The 18,301-nt window shown below is 36.9% G+C and overlaps 1 protein-coding gene across 2 annotated transcripts in view; it reads right to left on the reverse strand.

Moving 5' to 3' along the window:
* Window positions 1-3,035: 3,035 nt before the first annotated feature.
* The window catches only part of LOC114050096 (conserved oligomeric Golgi complex subunit 2), a 71,952-nt gene continuing 56,686 nt past the window's right edge, over window positions 3,036-18,301 (reverse strand). For both annotated transcript variants that reach the window (XM_027871649.1, XM_027871650.1), the window contains exons 11-18: window positions 16,617-16,678; window positions 14,991-15,142; window positions 12,942-13,142; window positions 11,950-12,022; window positions 11,495-11,637; window positions 8,668-8,807; window positions 6,294-6,474; window positions 3,036-3,653 (exon numbers count right to left, since the gene is read on the reverse strand). In XM_027871649.1, coding sequence (XP_027727450.1) covers window positions 3,552-3,653; window positions 6,294-6,474; window positions 8,668-8,807; window positions 11,495-11,637; window positions 11,950-12,022; window positions 12,942-13,142; window positions 14,991-15,142; window positions 16,617-16,678 — 1,054 coding nt within the window. In that variant the 3' untranslated portion in view covers window positions 3,036-3,551. The remainder of the gene's footprint in view (window positions 3,654-6,293; window positions 6,475-8,667; window positions 8,808-11,494; window positions 11,638-11,949; window positions 12,023-12,941; window positions 13,143-14,990; window positions 15,143-16,616; window positions 16,679-18,301) is intronic.

Consider the following 18,301-nt stretch of genomic DNA (forward strand, 5'->3'; position numbering starts at 1 on the left):
ACTGCAAAGTAGGTAATCCTCATTATCCCCATTTTATAGTTGAAGAAACTGAGGTAGAAATTTGTGCAGAATTAATCTATGTAGGTTATTAAATTCAACAATACATCAATATCAATGGATAAGGTAAAAAGGAAGTATCTACCTGTGAAAAATGGGTAAATAAGGAACTAACACTTAGGACGGTGGCCAGTGAGTCAAACTCTTCCAGAGGAAGCAAGTTTCCTGTGAGAATAAGATAGAGTGTGAAAAGAAATAGAGAATAAAGAGAAATTTATTAGGGACTAAATGGGATTCTTCATGGGACACAATGGAAAAGAAGGGAACAGAGGAATGGGGAGTGTTATGATTGGGCTGGACAGGGATGAGTATGCAGAGAGGCAACAGAAGATTTCACACTGGGAGATGATGACTCTGAATCACTGGGATTAAGGGAAGAGGCATATTTGCTAGCCTAAGTAACATTTGGTTGGAGCCTCTACCTTCCTATGATGATGGAAGGTGGTACTGGGTGTGGTATTCCTTCTCTAAACTGGAGATTTGGGAGATGGTAGTGGTAGCAGAGAACGCAGGCCAAAGGTCTGGGCACCATGGACTATACTGAAATTACAAAAGGTGGTCATATTCCAAGATGGTGGGGTATGAGGAATACCAAGGTCATACTCCATGTAGAGCTTATATTTATTATGTTAAATCTGGTAACTGGGACCTTGGTCAGGGTAGGACTAAACCTTTGTCCAAGACACCTAAGCTCTAGTACTGCCTCTACAACTTTAAGTAAATCATTTTCCACTACTGCAACAGCAAAGGTCTCTTGATCACCCTTCATTCATACCTAAATATCTAGATAGTATTCACCATCATTTATTAACCTTGTCTTAGAATACAAAGGATAACGACACTAATATATAGATTGTCCAACACTGACTTTGTCAAAAGAAATTATACTGTGGCATTTTTAAAAAATGACAAAATACAACCTAGGGATACTGTGCTTACCAATATTTACTTTATTTAGCAGACCAGGCACCTGGCAAGAGTTTAGGCCCATGATGCTACAAACAAATAAATGTTTCCTCATTTTGGAAAAAAAAGAGTATGAATATTTTTCACAGCTTGGAGGTTAAAGTCTATTTAAGAATGGCCTCTAACAAAATCCACTATGCAGATCTTCTTTATTTAACATTTATTAAGCCACCACTATGTACAAGGCACTAAGTTAGAAGCTATGTTAGATGGCAATATGGTATAGAGACAAGAACAATGGGCTTGAGACTTAAGCAACTCAGTTTCTGCCTCTGTGTGGCTGAATGATCAATTGGAAAAGTCACTTAACCTCTCTGGGCCTCAGTTTCCTCATTTGTAAAATGAGAGATTTGGATTATGTTGGGTGTTCTTAACCTGGGGTCTGTAAACTTATTTTGAAATTTTGGTAACTCTATATAACTGATATAACTGGTTTCCTTAGAAATCCCTCATATTTTATTTTACACCATTAAAAACATTAATTCTGAAAAGGGGTCCATAAGCTTCACCTGACTGTCAAAGCACTCCATGATACACACAAAAAAGGTTATGAACCCAGGGTTTAAATGATCCTTTTGGTCCCTTCTAACAATGTGTAAGACACAGAAGTATAGAACACAATTCCTGACTTTGTAGAGCTTTACTAACTGCCTGTTAAAAAGACTGAAGAATTAAGTTACTTTACTTTCTTCCATCTTGATAGCCGTCCTGCTACCTGTACCAGAGACCATGCACTGGAAGACTGCATCTTCTCAGATTTCAACTCCTATTCTGAGGCCTGAGGTCCTGATTGGTAAGAGCTTCCTGTGCGTCCTTCTAGTGCAGGCTGGCTGTTCTACTCTTGGTTCACTTGACTTGGCCACTATCCTCCTGCCAGCTGTTTTGCTGTCTCAGTTGTTTACTCCATACCTCCCCTCTAATAACTCAACAATATTGTAACTACTGGAAAAGGTGTGTCAATCTACTCTCCTACGGTTCCATAAACCACTCCTAACTTTCCAGACCAAAATACCTCTCTCCCTCGCCACCATTCCCCTACATATGTTGTTTCCCCCATTACAATGCAATCTTCTTGAGGGCAGGGATTGTCTCCACTTATGTTTTTGTGTCACTAGTGCATGGCTTGATAAATGCTTATTAATCCATTCATGCATTCAAAAGACATTAATTACTTAATGTACTACTACATGCCAACCACTTGGCTAAATGCTGGTGGAAAATATAAAGTTTAAATAAGACACAGTTCCTGTTTATACAGCGCTTTTAATTCCATTTCACATCTATCATCAACAATTATTTGTACTAATGGAAAAGCAGAAGAGTAGATTGACACATTCATTCTACTCTCCTTCATGATCCAGCCACACTGGCTCATGTACTACTCATTGCACATCTCCTTTCTCTATACCTTTGTAGTAGGGAAATTATCTATAGAAGGGATAAGCAATCTTGCACTAAAAATCAGTGTCATTATATCATAGCTATCCCTGCTGACTCGGGAAAGGGGTTAAGCACAACAAAGATTTGAAAGTATGAGAGTAGGTTCATCAAGAATGGTAGGTATATAGTTACTGTGGCACACCCTCTGCCACCTCCACCCCCCACTTTTACCCTCCTCCTCTTTTAGGATTAGACTATTATTAAAATGATAGTTCATAACTGAGGGGGTCAGCTGCTCAGCTCCAATGTGCTATACCTTCATTATCTCCCTACACCCTGGTCATTGATTTCCCCTTACCATTCTCCCTTCCTTTTCTCCCCTTTAGGTTGGCCTAATTTTGCTGCCTTTCTACAACATTCTACCAAAATGCATCTTGGTTATTTTGATTTCTCACATTCTTGATACTCAAGCTTTTTAATGTATTAAGGAAAACAAGAGCAGTGGTGAACAGAGAACTGGCTTTGGAATTCTTTAGGAAATAACAGTAAGTTCATGCCCAATGGTACTGACTCTTACCAATGTCAGAATAACGTGCAGCCCTATCAGAAGCACATGAATAATGAGCACCAGAGCAGAGAACCACCATTTTAATGTTTGTTCTTTTAAAGTCACAATAATTTACAGCCATTTAATTTCAAGGAAAGTGGAGTAAGGAACTCTCCATATCATCAACTGTGAGATCTTCACAGCAACATCTTTTTTCTTCCAACTGTAGTGTCAGAAAGACAACTTTTTGCATACATACATATAGATTTTTAGATATATTTGCTTTAGTCATATTTTAGAAATCAGTTCTTCCACACTAAGATTTACAATAAAAATAATTTGCTTTGTAACCTATAGTAGAAAGTTTCAAATAAACAAAAAACCCCCCACTGTCTTCCATATAATGGAAGAAAAACTTGTGTGATTTTTTTGCTTGTGAAATAAGCCCCAACCATGTAGACAGGAGATGCACCAATTTGTTGCTGGAGAAGCATCCAGAAGCACTTCATTGCTCCAAAGGGATTGGTAAGAGAGCAGTGCCACCTTTCAGGTCTGAGAGGCCCAACAATCTGTTTCCCTTTTCAGGGGTATTCCAAAGTGCTTATGGCTGTTCTGCCATTGCCTGGTCCTTGGCAGCTACGACAAGCTCTATAAGAGCTGTAAAGCTTTTTATGTTGCTTGTTTGCAGGCCCATCTTTTGCATCTGAAAATGTTAAAAAAAAATAATTATGTTCTCAATTCTTTATGTTAAAAGAGGAAAAAAGACTATTTGCTATTTTTTTTCTTCTGTTGTGTTCTGTTTCCTCTTTCTGGTGGTTCCTCTTATTGGCTCTAATTCTTACAACATCAGTAATGTGAAAATATGTTGAAGAAGAATGTATATGTATAGCCTATATCAGATTGCGCTGTCTTGGGGACAGAGGTAAGGAGGTAGAGGGAGAAAAATTTGAAGCTCAGAAGCTTCTGGAAGTGATTGTTGATAATTCAAAATAAATTAATTAAAAAAAAAAAGAGGAAAAAAGAAACCTCCGTCCTCTCATAAATCTGAAAAAATAGCTCTCTCAAGCCCTGGTTAACAACTCTCTCTTCTATCCTCACTACCTTCAAAGCAAAGGACATCTATATGAAAACATTTTATTTACCTGATGAGTCAAATACCTAATATTCTAAGCAGTCACACCAACTGGTGCTAGGTGTTTAAGTATAGCTCACCATCAGTGAGGCCAATCTTGGGAGAGTAAGTCTCTTTCTGCATCTTTTATGCAAGGAGCATTTTCATGCCAAGGGAAACACAGAAACAAAAAATTCTAAAGTGAAAGATTTTGAAAAGAGGATGCATTAAACTTTTACTTTCTTGGCAACTTGAGAATTTACCTAAAAACAATTGGGCATAGTAACCACCATTTAATAAGCTGATGTGTTGAACTGAATTAAAAGTGGAATGACAAATGTAAGGTTTTAGGAGAAAATGTTTTTGAATCCACCTTAATGTATTTTTAAACTAAAAGTTTCTTTTCAGATATAGTGTTCCTACGTGTAAAGGCTACCCTTATGTTATATGTGAAGCATCTATTTCCTCAGTCAGTTGCAGCATCAAACATCAAGACGAAAATCTATTCACCTTTAGTTTGGAGTAAAAGCTTTGCAGCAATATGTATGCCATACTTTGCAGGACGCACAAACAGTTACATGCATATCCTTGTAAATCATACATAAACACTTTTCTTTCTACCTCACGTTAGAGATGTGGTCAACACCTATGATTAAGAACTCAATGATTACGTTTAATTATGATTAAGTACCGTATAGCAAAACTTCAGCTATCTGGAACCCTGAGTTGCTCTGGAATTAGATTAACCTTAAATGCTAAAACATTATATTTTAACTTTGTAAATGGTTAATTTGTCAAATATAGAATTCGTTATCTTTCCCCTTAAACTTAGTCCTCCTCCTCCTCCTCACTTACCTCTGTCTGTTGAAGGTTTCATCCTTCTAGTTATTCTTAGAGTTAGCAACCCTGGGATAGTCTATAACTCTTCATTTTACTTCTCTCTTATCTAATCTATTTCTAGATCTTGTTAATGCTACCTCCCCTTCTCTACATTTCCATGACCACCTAGTGGCTCTAAACACCTGGACTATGACAAGAGTCTCCTGAATGATCTGCCCGCTTCCCTTCTATCTCTTTAATATCCACACAGATGCTAATTTGATATTCCTAAAGCACAGAACTGACAATATCACTGGCCCCATCAAAAATCTTCAGTAGCTCCCTACTGCTTCTAGGAAGGGTAACAGGGAATAAGCATTTATATGGCACCTGCTATGTGCCAGACACTTTGTTAAGCAGTTTGAACAAATATTATATTACCTGATCCTTACAATAACCTTGCAAAGTAGATGCTGTTACTGTCCTCATATTACAGATGAGGAAACTGAGGCAAAGGGAGTTAAGTGACTTGCCCAGGGTTACACAGCTAGTAAATGTCTGAGGCTGGATTTGAACTAGAGGCTTTCTGACTGTATGCACAATGCTCTGTCTATTGTGCCACTTAGATGTCCCTAGGCACAAAATACAAACTTTTCTGTTTGACATTTAAAGCCTTTCATAATATGGTTATAGACTGATTCCATATGACACCCCCTCAGCCATTCTAACCAAAGTGGAACACTTGCTATTTCTTATATATGATATTCTATCTCCCACCTTGAATCCTTTTCACGGTCTGTCACCCTCACCTCTGGCTCCTGAAATGCTTGGTTCCTTCATCTTTTCTGATTGCCCCACTTGTCAGAATCCTTCCTCTCTCCCCAGTAATTCTATCGTGCATAATCTGTATTTACTTATCTGTATATGTGTTGCTCCCTGAATAGAATGAAAGGTCCTGTTAATTCCTGTCTTAACACAATGCCTGAGACATACTAAGCACTTAACACTTGCTGTACTGAAACATTCCCCCCACCCCAGCCTTCTGCTACATGCCTCTCTCCCTGTCTCCACTCCCAGTGTCAGTAACTGCATTTCTCTGCTTATAATTACTGAACTACCATCTCTTCGCTATCCCTTCTCACTCTCCCCGCATTTCTTGGCTATCCCATTTAAAAGTTTGGCCTTAAAAGACATCTTAAGCCGATCAGAATGCTTGCTTGCTTCCTTCCATGTAACATACTCATCCACCTCAGTGAGCACTTCAGGTATAATTCTCAAGTCAGGAGGTTGCACTGATTTGTGGCTAGGTGTTCAGAGTGCTGTGTTTTGGACCACATGAACTACAATAACTCTTTTAAGGGACTCCTGGCTCAGTTTAAGAAACACAGGAATTGGAAGCAGTTTATATAATACCTGTTCTCCTAAGGACTCAACATCCAAGGCCAGCTGCAGCCTGATCTTGTTGTCATCACTCATGCCGCCATTACTGCCAACAGGGTTGGGTGTGGCAGTTTTTCTGGCTTGCTTTAGTCTTTTCAAACTCTCTTCCATCTTCTTCACAGAACTCAGAACATCAGATACAGTTTCATAATACCTAAAGAAAATGACAAACATACTGGAGGATGAGAAAGAAGTCTAAGAAATGTGTGCATGAGGCAAACACAACAGTGTGACATGCGAAACAAGGTCTGGGGGAAAACACTGTAAAAAGAATAACTAATCTTCCAATTAAATGTACATCCTTGGTAGATGTTTAATGTGTGTTAAGGCTGAGAGAAGAAGATGGTCTCAAATGTATAAAGCTACCTTACGTCTCCCCTTCAAAGTCAGAGAATATAAGAATGTATTGCAGCATTTGTTTGGATGCTCCACAATAATATCAACAACTATTCACATTTACATAGAGTCTTTTAAAATGTGCAAACCATTTTGTTTATAATGCTCCTGTGAGGTAAGTAGTCTAAGTATTATCATTTCCATTTCACAGGTGAGAAAACTAAGGCTCTGAGAGGTTATGGGGTTTGCTGATTATTGAGAACTAGGAATGGTTTCAGAGTAGGTTCAGATGCAAGGCTGTTATTATTATATATTATTATAGAGGCCACTTGGGGTCTGACCAAGTCAAATAATTCAGAGCCAGATGGGATGGGAAAAATCAATCATACCCAGACAAATATGATTAAAATTCATTTTACTAAATGACAACATTTTCAATAAAACTTATTCATCTCCAATCATTCAGCTCTAAGTACAGGTACTTGCCAACTTATAAATAGGCAGTTTCCAAAGGTGATCTGTAAGAAGGTTATTTGGAACTTGGAATACTATATAAATGGAGGTCTGTTTAAGCCAAGCCTGTAGACTGGCAGTGAAAAGCAGGTGAACCCTAAAAAATTTCAATACTAATAATGAAACAGTAAGCCTGAACAAGGATATTTTTAAATTTTATTTTACGAATTGTGATGCTTTAAAAAAATAAAGAGAAGGATGAAGATAGAGAGACACTTGTATGAACTGTGCAGAAAACTTTACAGTTCTTTTCAAGAGCCTTGGAAACTAATGCTACTGTTTCTTTTTTATGTTTAACCTTGAAATATTTTCTTGGCATAGAGGAGATGCTTAATAAATGCTTACTGATTAACTGACACATATGTGTCACTATTACTATTTTCATGATTGGGTCATATTTTGACTCAAGTAGAATGGAAAAGGCAAAGAAAGTAGAGGACAAGAAGAAGGATAGAAAGGAAAGATGGAAGATGGGGCAGAGAGAAAGAAGGGTGAGGGAGGAAAAAAAAAAGGGAGAGGAAGAAAAGAAGAGGGAAGAGAGAAGGAAGAAGAAGTCAGCTAGTCACTCAACAAGTATTTTTATTCAGTTCTTATGATGTGCCAGGTACTGTGCTAAGCAGGAGGGATACAAAGAAAGGTGATAAACACAGTCCCCACCTTTAAGGAACTTATATTTTAATGTAAGAGACATCATGCAAAAAATTATATGTACAAGATATATATATAGTGTAAAGGGAAAGCAATCTCAAAGGGAAGGTACAAGCAGTGGGGGAGATAGGAAAGGCCTCATGTAGAGGGTGAGATTTGAGTAGAGTCATGAAGGAAGCCAGGAGGCCGAGGTCAAAAGAAAACAAAGAGCATTCTAAGCATGGGGGACAGGCAAGAAAAAGGCAAGGAGTCAGGAGATGGAGCTTGCTGTGTAAGGAACAACAAGACCAATGTCACATGACTGTAGAGCATGTGAAAGGAGGTGAAGAAGCCTGGAAAGGTAGGAAGGGGTCAAATTGTGAAGGGCTTTGAGAGCCTAAATGAGAAGGGAAGAGATTTTTCTGAGGATCTTAGTTAAGAGTCAGAAAAGAGGAAGCAAGGGGGCTTTAAAGGATGTACACACATCTTAAGAAAGAGCCTGCCTTAGGTAGAACTGAGTTGTGAGCAGTGGAAAAATGGAGGGCAATGCAGCCTATGCACAATGCAAAAGGAAAGAAGTGGTTTGGGGAGTGGGTAGGTGAGGAAATGTCTGGGAAATTGTTCTTTATAGGGGGTCCAGGAACTTGGCTGTTATCTAAAGATACGAGAGCTGAAGAATCTGGGGTGATGGGGAGGAATGGAGTCTGTGTTACAAATCAAAAGGCACATATTTGAAACATCAAAAGAACAAATGCTCTGACTTTTTCGGCTATTTTACCTTTATATGAACTTGATTTTCTAATTTGTCTCTGGCTTGGGACTTTTTTTTGAAACAGAGTATTTCATATATTTCTACTGTCATATTACTTACTTGTGAGTACTTTCTGAAAGAGCACCTTCTAACCACTGATGAACTATTGACTGCTTGAGTTTCTCCTTGTGCTCACTCTGAAGCTGGTAGAATGGCTTCAGAGCACTGTCCACGTAAGGGGAAGCTTTGGTCGGGGCCTCCTGTAATAGTGTTGGCACAGGGGTGGGGATGGGAAAATTGGGGTAGAAAGAAAAATGGAAGAGAATCACAACTCATTCAAAAATCTTAATGTCAAATTCATGTTGCAGGTGGACCTTCATTTGGAGAAAGGCACGGCATGTTTTAAAGTAAGACACATAGCTATACAATAAGCTGCTGAATGGCAAGGAATAATTGGGCTGTGAAGGATATGAAAAATGGAAAGCAATCATTCCAAAAAAATAGCTCCTCCCTTCCCCAATTTCCAAATGGTTACTGCAAATGAGAATAGAAGGGGTAAAATGCAGCATTCTGAACGATAAAACTGAGCACTTTAGCACAGTGCTCACAGTGTTTCTTTGTATCTGAGATGTAAGGAAAAAAAAGATGAAGTATAGGCACTGGTTATAAACCTCTAGCCAGAGGAGCCAAGAGCCCTTCTATCATCCCTACTCTGTACAGAACAACTGTAAGAGATAACAAGAAATCGTAGAATCCTTGTACCCACAAGGCTGACCAAATAACAGGCTTGCTAAATAAGAAACTGATTTTTATAACAACTCCAAAGGGATTCAGAATAAGTATACTTAACATTTCCTGACGATCTGTTAATAGCAAAGGAAGTAAAAATTAACTATACCAAAGGAAAAAAGAATTGAGAGGAAAAAAAACAGATTTCTTGGATACTCTAGAAGAAGGATAGTGAGAATAATGTAGGATGAGGAGAAAACAATAAGTCAAACAGGTACTAACAGTGACAAAAAATTCTCTAAATCAGTTTGCATAGAATGGAAAACTACAATTGTCTTTTTCAAACAAATGTGAAGGAAAAAAGGGAATCTTGTGCAGTTTTTCAACTTTTTAAAACCTTGTAATATTCCTTGAAAAGAAGGTAAGGTTATTCATCTTTTCTGATTCTTAACTCATTAAATAATTGTAGTAGTTCACATGATAACAGTTTAGAAAGTACTTTCCTTATAACCATCTTGTAAAATAGGCAATATAAGTATTAGCATCTCATTTAAAAAAAATTTTTTTTTTTTTTTTTTTTTGGCAATTGGGGTTAAGTGACTTGCCCAGGGTCTCACAGCTAGTAAGTGTCAAGTGCTTGGTCTGAGGCCGGATTTGAACTCAGGTCCTCCTGACTTCAGGCCCAGTGCTCTATCCACTGTGCCACCAAGCTGCCCCAGCATCCCATTTTAAATATAGGCAAACTAAGGATCAGGAAGTTTAGTAACTTGTCTAATCAGTCACTGACTATTAAGAGACACATTTAGACTGACTCATTTCTTTTGACTTCAAATGTAGGGTTCTATTGCCTCTAACAGGGTCACGCCAGAGCACGATTGTCAGGTCAGGAAAAAAAGCCAACAATATTCAAAAATCTGTGATTTTACCACTGAGAAAGACTTCAATCTATCGTCCTATCTCTTTCCTCTCCTTCACTGCCAAACTCTTCACTTACTTATAACCCCTTCAACTCACTTCTCAATGTGGTTTTGATCCCCACAACTCTACTGAAAACATTCTTTTCAAAGTCACTGATGACCTTATTACTTAACTTGTTTTTTCTTTCCTTAGCTTTCTTCACCTCTCTGTAGCATCTGATGCTTCTGGTTACCTCCTTCTTGATATCCTCTCCTTTGGCTTCTGGGTCTCTCCTACTTAACTCTGACCACTCCATTTTGTTCTCCTTTGCTGGCTCATCATGCTCCTTCCTTTTTAAATGTGGGTGGCCCTCAAGTCTATTTTTGCTTCTTTCTTCTCATGGTAACCTCATTCTCTTCCATGACTTCATCTGTCAATGCTAAAGTGATATCCCTTTATCATCAATGATTATCTATGTGGATAACTCTTAAATCCAGATGTCTACCTCTAATCTTTTTAGTCTCATACTTCCAGCTGTCTGTTGGGCATAATTAACGGCATTTCAAACTCTATATGACTAAAACTGAACTCATAATCTTACTCCCAAACCTATTCCTCACCTTAGTTTCTCTATTTCTACTCATGGTAGCAACATTTATTCTGTCACTCAGAATGGAAACCCTGGATCATCTCTGACTTCTCTCTTTTTCTCACCACTTTTATCCCATTAGTTGCCATGTACTATTACTTTTACCTCTACAATAGATTTCTGATATAGTTTTTCTTTTCTTGCTTCCACTGCAACAATCACAGTGGGACCTGGAGTCAGATGACTTAGCTCTTAGCTCTGCTATTCTCTCTGTGACCCTGGACAAGGTCATTCTTTCTGAATTGCAGTTTAGTCATCTATGAAAAAATGGATTTAGATAGTTAATCTTTAAAGGGCCTTCAAGCTCTCACATTTTATAATTTTAATAAGCCAAGCTATACCCTAACTAATCATCTTGCCTCTAATCTATCCTTTTCTTACCAATTTTCACATTCTCACATGAGTAATCTTCCTGATGCACATCTCTGATCAAATAGGTAGACTCAAAAAACTATCAGTGGGTCTCAGTTGTCTGCTGAATAAACCTACATGTTCCAGGCATTCGAGGCCTTCAACAATCTGGTGACAACCTACTCTCTCAGTCTTTTTTCATATGATTCCCCACTCACATACTCTATTCCAACCAAACTGGACTACTTTGGGGTTCTGTGTTATATTACTTAATTGCTATATCTTTGAAAAATAAAATAGTTTTTGTTTAATGAGACTGACCTTATTGGTTCTTCGGTAAAGTCTAGGAACTTCTAGGGCACTTTTCAGAAAACTGAAGCAGGACTCACTCAAGTCTTGGATGATCCTGTTACTCAGGGAAGGCATGCAGGAGGATAAAGAGATTTGAGAATCCTCAAGGGCTGCTGTTGAGGTATAAATATTCAAGTTAAACCTCTCTCCAAGATAAAATGTAAGTTTTATTTTAAATACTATATACCCTGTTATAATATCCACAAGAGCCTAAATCTCTAAATCAGAGTTAAAACAAGAACTTTTATTAAAAGAATTAAATGGGATATCAAAATAAACAAAATATTGCATTTGAGATGTTAAGGACTTACTTCAAAAGTTGAAGAGAAAAATATAAATGTTCACATAGTATTATGTTTTCATAAGTTCATTTTAAAATATTTACTGGTTAAAGAATTGTTAAGAGGTAGTAGACTTATTTTTACCTGAGATAGAGGAAAAGTTCTTGAAACCAATTACTTCAAGTTTGGGCTTGATTATTTCCAAGAGTTCTGGAAGCTGAAACAAATAAATAATGTATTCATTCTGCTGCTTTCTAAAAATATGTGCATTTTTTAGCTCCACAATGATTACACTATTATTAATATATTATAAACCTACAATTGGCATGTCTAATAATCTTGATCAGAGGAAAATAACATTCTTAATGTTTTCCTTATAAGTGTATTTAACAGTAAATGTAGTAAAAAGTGTAATTAGTGGTTGTTATATGGGAATTTGAAAAGAGGAAACAATATTTTTTTATTCTGTGATCCTCTTAACATATAACACAATCTTATTCACTCATATACCACAAAACATTATGTTTCTGGGTGGGAGGGGAGAGGGCAGAGAATAAAATTGTATATCAGAGGGCTTAATGAACATGCACACCACATACACTCTTTTTAACAATGAAAGCAAAACTGTGGCAGTTATATGAATGCCACAAAGGAAAAAAAATACAAACTATTAAGATCTGAACAGTTAATAAAGCTTAGCTGATGACTAAATGTTACCAGCAAATATTTCCTTAAGTAACCAAAATAAAAATTCACCACACACAAAGAGTATGCCCATAGAAGATTAGTATTAAGCTGCTATGATAAAGTAAGCATGAAAATGAAGTGGGAATCTAGTAAATACATATTTCAAAACTTCACTTTATATACTATCAAAAACAAACACATAGAAAGACGCATGATTTTTGGTAATAATTAAGAAATGTGAGTTACTCAAGAAGAGGATAACTATTATCTGTCCTGCATAGTTTTGACTTTCATCCAGGCAGGTCAGGAAAAACCAAATCTCTCCAAACCCCTTCTACCTCTATATTATAAGCCCCATCACGCCCAGTTGTGCAAAACTTAACAGTGACTATTATAACGCAAATTGATTAATATTGACATTTAAAAACAACACTGGAATGCATGCCTACTTGTTCCTGAAGTTTGTCAAGATCTGCAACCATATATACAAGCTGCGTATTGGAAATGAAAGCTACTGCTTGTGTTTCAGAAACACCATTTCCTTGGTCCTCATTGGTTCCTTGGGTAATGGAGGAAGACTCCTTGTTACTAGTTATGGAGGATTTTTTATTATCCTTGGCACTTTCATTGGAGAGAGGCCTGAGTAATAACTGAAAAATAATTTAATGATTAAAATTCCATTCAGGACAAACACTCTTAACTGCCATAAAATGACTTGTTGAACATGTTAAATTATGCTTAGCCTTATGCAAGGATACATAATGGGTACTCAGTAAACATCTACTGATAGGCTGGGCAAGCATCACATGATGACAGGTAGCCCCTGTAACTTATTTTTTCACTTTTGTAACCAATTTTAGATTAGCAAGAAAGAAACATCTTCGTATTTTCCTGTTCACCACCTTGATCAATCTTAGATCAATCTGAAACCATATAACAAATTACAGAGGTCCCCTCTCCACCTCAACGTTCAAGCATCTAACTTTTGATCCATAACATAGTTCTATGAAATCAAGTAAGGTTCAGAACTAATTAAAAAAAAAAAACAACCTCAAACTGTCTTGAAACAAACAGAAACAAGAACACCACAGTATTCTTTGCACAGCTACAGTTACAAAAAAGAAATCTGTTAACAGCACAATGGCAACAAGACAAAGTGTCATCTGCTTTTCAGAGCAGGGGGATGTACTAAGAGAAGAAGCAGCAGAGGACTCAAGGTAGTAAGAATCGGTGAGATTTATCAGGCATAACATCCTTTCAAACATATCTCATCATTCCTCTGTCCCTGATGTCATGTAGGAAATCTCAAACACTTCTATGTGGTTTTAGACAGAGAAGAGGGTTAGGCAAGAGCAAATAATGAGTAAGAGCATTAAGGTAGGAGCCAAAAGATCTGGATTTTATTTTTGGCTCTGCTACTGATTATCAATGAGACCTGAGCAATTTACTTGACATTTCTGAGCCTCAGCTTCCTCGCCGGTAAGATGATGGCATGAAAGTGATCTATTAGGATCCTTTTAGCTCTAACATTCTAGAGTCAACGAGGGTAAAATTCAACTAAGTTTTGCGGCACTACAGTCCTCTATATTTCGGGGACATAGAAAGCATAATGGTTAAAATTAAAATCACTAAGACTTTCGAGACATGTAAGAAGTTCCTGGGTTTTCATAGAAGGTGACCACCCTAGACTCTACAGGATCCTATCCTAGTCCAGCTGGCTTCCAGGTTCTTCACTCATTTAAGGAAAAAAAATGAATATAGATATACATAGTCTCCTATGTTTTCTTTTCTTTCATTTTTCTTTCTTTTGAATTTAAGCTCTGCCTGAGCTAAAGGATCTAACTTTAAGGTACACATTCCAGGTTCCATTAAGGCAAGAACTGCATCTCACTCATGCTTCTACCTTCCACAGTACCTAGCACAGAGTAGGAATACACTAATATTTGAAGAATGAATACTTAACAGAGCCTAATGCACCATTACAGAACATGTTACTACTTAATAAAGATATTATTTTTTTGAAATAAGAATAAATTTAGTACATTTTACAAAAACAGGAAAAGAAACCAACTATTTTTATTTATTTTCATCTCAAATAGTTTTAATAAAAGGAGCATCTTTTTCTAATTCGAGAATAATACTAAGAAAGTATCAAAAGATAATATATCCAACTATATAATTTTGAAATTATGAATGAAAAAGAACCTTTCAGTAGATGATGATTTTCAAGAACCGTGAAACAGTGAAAATGTGACAGTGCATGAATCTTAAAACAATACTTAAATAGAGAACTAAGGGCCTGGTATAGCCTTGAGCAAGTAAGTGGTAGCCCATTACAGTTTTTTAAAAATAGTAACTTTTCAAAACAGAAATCTGCCCTCTTGAACTTTTTGAAGAACAGTTTTAAGACAAGCTTAAATCTCATCACAATATTTAACTTATATTTATCTTTGATCTTATCAGCATTGATGATTAACACTTAAACACCCAGCCCTTACCTCGTTAACAAACATGGAGTACCGTGCTAAAATCTGTAAAGTGAGTTTCCACAGACGGTGTGCTAGCAATGGTAAAAACATCTGATCTGACCAACACTTCATAAGACTGACCCATGCCATATGAGAGGCCAAAAGGCAAAATGAGCTCCCAGCTAGGGGGGAAAAAACATACATTTAAGGGATCCCAGTCACCTTAAGTCAATTATGATCTATAAACTTTTTGTAAGTCTTATGTAACAAACTAATCTTTTCATTCCATGCTATTTAAGAACCAAAAAAGTGGTATTTTAAATTACTTGATTACTGTGAAGAAACTCAGTTTATTCCCAAGTTATATGGATAGTTATATAGTCTGCCAGTACTATTAAGATGATCCTAAGCTAATAACGCAGACAATTCTTCTATTAGAGATGTCTTTCTCATCACAGTTCTCTACTGACTAAATGAAACAACCAAAAGGAAATAAATACATTATATTCAGACAGCAATTTATTAAATCAAAGTCTTTGCCAGTTTGTTGATGACCAAATGTCCCCCTTCTTTAAATGCTACCTACTGAATATTTTGACAGTCACTAAAATCACTTAGAACATTGAAAAATGAATTTTGGGGGGTGGGGGGGGTGGAGGATAATGGTATAAGAAGGTATGCACCAAATCAATCAAATAAAGTTTAGGGACTTCTATTTCCTCTTTGCAATTATTTCTTTTACTCTTACCTTAACATACTCCATATTCATGCTATGGAAATTAAATGCTACCTGACTAGGTGTTCTCTGAGGTTCCTTGCACATCTAGGTGTATAACCTATGCTAAATAATACCTCATTTCTGGCCTGAGCAATAGCTTGCCACTAATTTTTCACCTTAGCACTGAAATTGTTATTGTGCTTAAACAGAAACTGGTATTGTTACAAAGAAATGGAACTCATGGTTTCTTGTTTCTTTGTTTTCTCACAAGGAAACTCTATAGAAATGTTCAGAGAATAAATAATATGGTGGTTCTGAGGTAAAATCAAAACATCTTCACTGATAAGTGATTATAATATATACAAATAAGGGGTCACAGAGTTGTGCTAAAATATTTTAATGGGTACATGTTGGCTATGGGAACCCAGCAGAGCAACTATGGTCCAGTCAATTTCTGAGGGAAGAAAATATCTATTCTGACCCTATATTAGTTTCATGTTTAGAATACCAGTCAAGGGCTCTTTCTGTACCAGAAGACAGAGACCAATACAGAGGACTGATTGACATGCATGCTTAGTTCTGATGGTCCAATAATTTTTCTATGAAAAATGGACATTTACACACTCTTTAAGGTGTCTCATTTTTATGTGGTAAATTCAGAATACAAATTCTGTTAGACTTAAAGATGATAATCATTTCAATACTCCTATATGAACAAGCACCAATGAAATGGACCCTTCTGGCTTCTACATTGCCAGTTCAATGTTTTTTGTTTTTTTTTTAAAGTACTACAGATTTTTTTTTTTAAATACCTGAATGTCTTAAGTATCCAGCTCTTAAAATATTATAAGGACATTAAGATCTAGAGGACTTGTTTATCTTAACTAACAATTAACATTCAGCCACATTTTGTCAATTACATATTATCAGCAAGTTACCTGGAGCTTCTTCCAGCCCATCTATAAGTGCTGCTTCTAAGGCTCCTGCTATTTCTCTAAATCTGATATGAAGAACAAGAATAACATAGTCATAATATGCAATTAAAACATATTAATCTTTAAATTACATATACTGTATCTATATGGTCATGGAGCTCCATGAAGATGAAAAATAAGCTTCATATGGGACTTAACATACCAATTATTCCATCCAAATTGGTAGGTTTTATTCTTTCAGTTCACTACTGTATCTATCTGTAGTGCCAAAAACAGTCGAATTTCTCTTGTCCTCCCTGACCCTAGAATGTGAGAGTTAAAAGGGGCCTCATAGACCCAGCTCCATCCCATCATCTTACTGGTGAGGAAGCTGATGCTCAGGACTGTGGAGTGACCTATTCAGGCCACACGATCAGTAGCCGAGCCAGAAACAGAAACCCGGCTCCCAGCTTAATCCTATTCACAGCTGATCATCTGAAAACTGATGTAGAGGGAGAGCAGAACCTCCCTGCTGGAGGGCTATTCAACATTTTAAGTCAAGGGCTACTTGGGGGAAAGTTAGGGAAGGGAAGATTGGCAGAACCTAAGGGATTAGTACTTAATACAGTTTAAAAATTAGTTTAAAACAAATACATCAAAAATCTCATACTGAGAGTGTTAAAATAGTTTCTTTGAACACACTAGTATTTAAAATAACTCTTTTATTGTGGTCTTTGGATTATATTCTTATTATTAATCATATTACCATAGTTGCTAAAGCTTGTTTTATGTGTATTTTATCTACTCCAAAGAAATGTAAACTCCCTGAAGGCAAGCAATGAACTATTAACTTGTACTCTAAGACCTCAAGCAATTTAATTAATTACTTTGAAAACAGCAGGTGCTCAATAGTACCAGTTTAAGGAAAAGGGACAAAGTTGTCTTATTTTCTCCTAAAACAGAAGCTTAAGGTCCTAGAATTTAATCTGAGTGAAGGCAACCAGAATCACACAATTTTAGAGCTGGAATGGACTTTGGCAGCCATCTAAGTCCAGTTCATAATTGAGAGAATCACGACTAAAACATCTGAGATGTAGTCATCCAACCTCTATCAGAAGACATCTCAGGGTTAGGGAATGGAGAACTTTCCTCACCTTTCAAGGTAGCCTATTACAATTTTGGTCAGCTCTAATTGTTGGGAAGTTTTTTCAGACACCAAAGCTGATCTGCCTCCAGATGGGCCTTCAAATACTTGAAGATAACTATCATATTCCCTGGAGTCTTCTTTTCTTGAGGTTTAACATTCCCAGTTCCTTCAACCACTTCTAATGATACAGACTCAAGGCCCTTAACCATGCAGTTGGCCTCCTCTGGATACTCTTTAGCTTTATCTAACGTCAATCTTAAATTGTGCAAACTGACTACAATAATCTAGATGGAGTATGACTAGTGTAAAGAGGGACCACCACCTTCTTATTCATGAAAGTATGCTTGCTCTAGTGCTCCACCTCCCTCCCTCCTTCCCTCTCTCTGTCTCTTTCTCTCTCTATACACACACACATTATACACCTCTCAATGAAGCCCCAAATTGCATTAGCTTTTCTGGCTACCTTATCAGACTGCTGGATCATATTTCCAGGTGGAAAGAGATATTAAATTTTAATTCAAGTAATCCTAAGAGGAAAGGGACACCATACAAAGACAGTATA

The sequence above is a fragment of the Vombatus ursinus genome, unplaced genomic scaffold (assembly GCF_900497805.2).
Source record: "Vombatus ursinus unplaced genomic scaffold, bare-nosed wombat genome assembly UNPS02014798.1, whole genome shotgun sequence".
NCBI lineage: Eukaryota > Metazoa > Chordata > Mammalia > Diprotodontia > Vombatidae > Vombatus > Vombatus ursinus.